The sequence below is a fragment of the Vigna umbellata genome, chromosome 6 (assembly GCF_029865625.1).
Source record: "Vigna umbellata cultivar VRB3 chromosome 6, Vumbellata_1.0, whole genome shotgun sequence".
In the NCBI taxonomy this organism is placed as follows: Eukaryota; Viridiplantae; Streptophyta; class Magnoliopsida; order Fabales; family Fabaceae; genus Vigna; species Vigna umbellata.
The window spans coordinates 24,858,956-24,863,255 of NC_142170.1; the positions used below are offsets into that span (position 1 = coordinate 24,858,956).

A 4,300-nucleotide genomic window follows, 5' to 3' on the forward strand; every position below is an offset into this window, starting at 1 on the left:
TTAAATGTATATGAGTCATATAATAAATTACAAAAGAAATATTTAAAATATTTTAATGTGTAATTGTGTGATATTTTGACACAAAATTTTTACATTTTTGATATTATTTTTTCTTATGTCACTTCATCATTTACTTTAAAATTTGTAAATAAAAAAAATAATCTTCAAACCATATATATACATAAAGAAATGGTAAATTTTGATATTTATGAAAAAGAAACACATCTAGACATCAAAATATTAATATTTTAGGTGTATATTTTTGTATTTCTTTTAACTCGAAATATTGATATAAATTGTTATATTATTAAAGTGAGTTATAATTGTTTTTTTTTTAAACATACATAGACAAAATTAAGATATACAACTTTCATCATTCAGTTTTTTACTAGTTATGCAGCATTTGCTCCATGAAGGATTTGTTAGAATGGGCTGTATGATACAACTAACATAAGCATAAGAAAAAGCGACCCTAGACTAGCACGAGCTTCAGTTTTTCATCCCTGTAATATAAAAGATGAAACTGAGCCGTTAATGTCATCAATATTTCACCTTTTTCGCAATACATTGTTCAAACTACAGTGTAAGAAGGGTCATTCATTTCCATCGTTTACACTTGTGCGCTTGGGCACTGCTGTAACCTCACGAAGCATTTTAACCACTTTTCTCATTGTGGGGCGAGTTATTGGGTTGGAGCTGGTGCACTGCAGACCTACACTCAACACCTTGCTTATTTCTTCCCTGAATCTGTAGTCCAACGTAGGATCAACTACATGATCCACTCCTTCATGTTCCAATGCAGAGGAAACCCATTTCACCAAACCATTTTCACCATACTCTGCATCAATGGGGGGTCTCCCAGTTACCAACTCCAAAATCACCACTCCAAAACTGTATATGTCACACTTCTCGGTCACCCTCAGAGTGTATGCGTATTCTGCACATCAATGAAGTAACCACATGTTCAACTAAATTCAAAGGAAGACAAATTGTAACATTTATGGCTAGCTTTAAAGGTCTTAACTGATAATGGTTAATATTACTACATTCAGATGCAAAACGAAGTATTATTCAAGTAGAAAGTGCATATTTTTTAAAATGTGTTTCTGAACTAAATTTCACAAACCTGGTGCAATGTAGCCGTATGATCCTGCAATAACAGACATTGATTCTGTCCCTTGGCCGGCTTTTGTCACCATTTTGGCAACACCAAAATCTGCAACTTTTGCAGCAAAATCCTCATCAACCAATATATTGTTAGATTTCACATCCCTGTGGACAATCGGTGGGACACAATCATGATGCAAATAAGAAAGCCCCTCAGCAGCATCAACAGCAATTTTACACCTTTTAGGCCAATCCAACAAGCTCTTCTTGCTACCCTGTAACAAATCACCCAAGCTCCCATTTGGCATGTATTCAAAAACCAAAAGCTTGTCGTTCCCACTGTTGCAGCAACACCACAACCTCACAATATTCTTGTGCCTGATCCTCCCCAGTGCTTCTACTTCAGCATCAAATTCATCTTTTCTGGAACCACCATTTTCATCCACTTTCTTTGGGGCTCCTACACTCATTTTTTTCACTGCCACCACCTCACCGTTGCTGAGCACCACCTTGTACACCTTCCCGGATGCTCCCTTTCCTATCACATTGGCCTCATTCAGCAACTTAGCAACCTCTAACCCACTAAACTGCAGCTTGTGAAACGACTTCCAACTCGAAGTGCATAACCTTTTCTTCAATTTCTTCACCTTCCTGTACCTCAAGTAAAACCAAGCCACTCCAATAATGAACACAACTCCAGCAAGCACAAAAATGGACCATAAAATCCACGTGTGCCTCCAGTTCTTATTCCTACTATAACTATTACAAAGCCCGGGGAGATGACTACAGAGACCAGGATTCCCTATAAAACTCGTTTTGTACTTGGCATTGGCATAAAGAGGAGGAATGTCCCCAGAAAGCTGGTTGTAAGACAAATTCAGCTCAGATAGTCTCAAATTTTGCAACTGCAATGGGATCTCCCCCGAGAAATTGTTCCAAGAAAGATCAAGATAATTAAGCACAGGAAAGCTTCCTAATTCACTTGGAACATTTCCATCCAACCTATTATGTGACAGATTAAGGTCAGTGACCTTACTCAAGTAACCAATTCCACCAAAATTAAGATCACCAGAAAGATTATTAGAACTAAGGTCGAGATTAACCAACTGCTTCAACTTCACCATACTCCCTGGAATCTGACCCGAGAGATTATTATTACTAGCAGCAAACTCCACAAGATTGTCCAATAACCCGATTTCCCCAGGAATCGACCCAGAAAACCGGTTATTTGAAAGCAACAAATTTGACAAGCTGGAAGAGCCAGAAATCGCCTTAGAAATGTGCCCAGAAAAGTGATTTTCCAAAAGCTCAAGCAAATGCAAACGGGGCAAACTCCAAACCCCTTCAGGAACACTTCCCGATAGATTATTGTTTCTTAACCGAACCCTCATTAAACTCTTGCATTTCCCGAGACTCTCGGGAATTTCACCCGAAAACGAATTGTATATCAAGATTAGCTGCTCAAGCTGGCCCCGCCGGCAAATGTTCGCCGGAATTTCACCGTAAAACCGGTTATACGAAACGTCAATATGGTTCAACGGTGAGTTACTGCCCAAATCACTCGGCAACGTTCCAATAAGTCTGTTACTGAAAAGTTTGAGTTCAGAGAGGTTCGGGGAACGCGCAATGGCCCCTGGCAAAAACCCTTCGAGTTTGTTCTCAAATAAATTCAGTGACTGGAGTGGCAACTCACACAATTCGGTCGGAATCGTCCCAGTCAACTCGTTCCTGGACGCGTCAAATAGTTTCAAACTCGTCATCTTCGACATTCCTCTGGGTAGCTCCCCAGAGAGCGAGTTTTGGTAAAGCTCAATTTGGGTCACGCGCGTTAAACGCGTGAACCATTGCGGAATGTTACCGGTGATGCTGTTCTGAGACAAGTCGAGGCTTGTCAAGTTAACGAGATTACTGAAGGTGTCTGGAATGGGACCTTGAAGGTTGCACAGAGCGAGAAAAAGCGTTTCAAGGTTTCCGAGTTTCCCGAGTTCACTCGGCATGGGACCCGGCTTGAACAAGTTGTAAGCAAGTTGAAGGCGTTTCAGCGAAGTAAGGTTACCGAGTGAAGCGGGGATGGTACCTGTGAGAAGATTGCTAACGAGGTTGAGCGTTTCGAGGTGGGGTAGGGCGGCGAGGGTCTCGGGAATTTCTCCGGAGAGGTTGTTGCCGGAGAGGTCGAGGTAGCGGAGGGAGGTGAGTGCGGCGAGGGAGTCGATGGGACCCACAAGGGCGTTTTGGGAGAGGTCGAGATGGAGGAGGGAGCGGCAGAGAGAGACGGCGGAGAGGGTGGAGTTGATGAGGTTGTAAGAGAGGTTGAGGGAAGAGAGGGAGGGGAGGCGGCAGAGGGCGGCGGGGAAGGGGCCGGAGAGGAAGGAGTAAGAGAGATCGATGGCGATGACGGCGGCGGAATGATTGTTGCAGGTGACGCCCCTCCACTGGCAGGGGGTGGAGGCGGCGGGGTTCCAGGAGGAGAGTGAGTTCTGGGGGTCGGAGAAGCGGCTGCGCGCCTCGAGGAGGAAAAGGCCGTCTTGGGTTAGAGAGAGAGAAAATCGCGGAGGAGAGAGAAGGAAGAGGAAGAAAAGAAAAAACACGAACATTCTGCCGAAGATAGAAATATGTTGTGTTCGGAGTGGTCGTTTGTTTCGGTTTTTTCTCTGAATTTGCATGACGAAACACTGCTACAAGTAACACACAGAAGCACAGTAAGGGACAGCGGTGGGTCCCATGTTGGATTTGATAATGGATCAAAGAGACGTACGTGTTAACCGTGCGAGAACACGAGAAGTCTTCACAGTCATGCTGCATTTCACGTTTTTGGTGCATATGTCTGCTTCATACTCCAAAATCTGATCATGCCCATAACTCACCAGCTGTTACATTATATTATAAAGAGGGGTGAGTGTCTTTTTAGTTATAAGATGGGAAATTTAAACTTGTTTATAAATGAATGTACAAAGTCTTTTTAATTTAATATCAGATTAAAATACCGTTAAAAAAATCTAAAAAATTAATGTTATTAGATTAAAAAAATTATATTTTTTTTTTTATTTTTAAGTTTAATATATCAAATTTTGAGATAAAAGTAAATTTCAATTTTATATTTAATATTAATAAAAATATATTTAACTCTTATCAATATTTTGATTTTATTTTTTATTCCCTATAATTTTAAAATAAATTTAGTTTGTTATACTAT

General features: G+C 40.9%; 1 protein-coding gene across 1 annotated transcript; it reads right to left on the reverse strand.

The window, feature by feature from the left end:
- Positions 1 to 353: 353 nt before the first annotated feature.
- LOC124844619 (uncharacterized) lies at positions 354 to 3,924 on the reverse strand. The gene is made up of 2 exons (XM_047321588.2): positions 1,127 to 3,924; positions 354 to 937 (listed from the first exon to the last, which is right to left on the reverse strand). Exons 1-2 carry the CDS (start codon positions 3,768 to 3,770, stop codon positions 594 to 596), a joined length of 2,988 nt encoding a protein of 995 aa, XP_047177544.2. The 5' UTR covers positions 3,771 to 3,924; the 3' UTR covers positions 354 to 593.
- Positions 3,925 to 4,300: the final 376 nt, after the last annotated feature.

Excerpts from the sequence above, each read along its gene's own strand:
- LOC124844619 (XM_047321588.2), bottom strand. The coding sequence starts at position 3,770 with ATGCAAATTCAGAGAAAAAACCGAAACAAACGACCACTCCGAACACAA. Across the intron at positions 938-1,126 it reads ATACGGCTACATTGCACCAG|AATACGCATACACTCTGAGG; the intron begins GTTTGTGAAATT and ends ATTGATGTGCAG.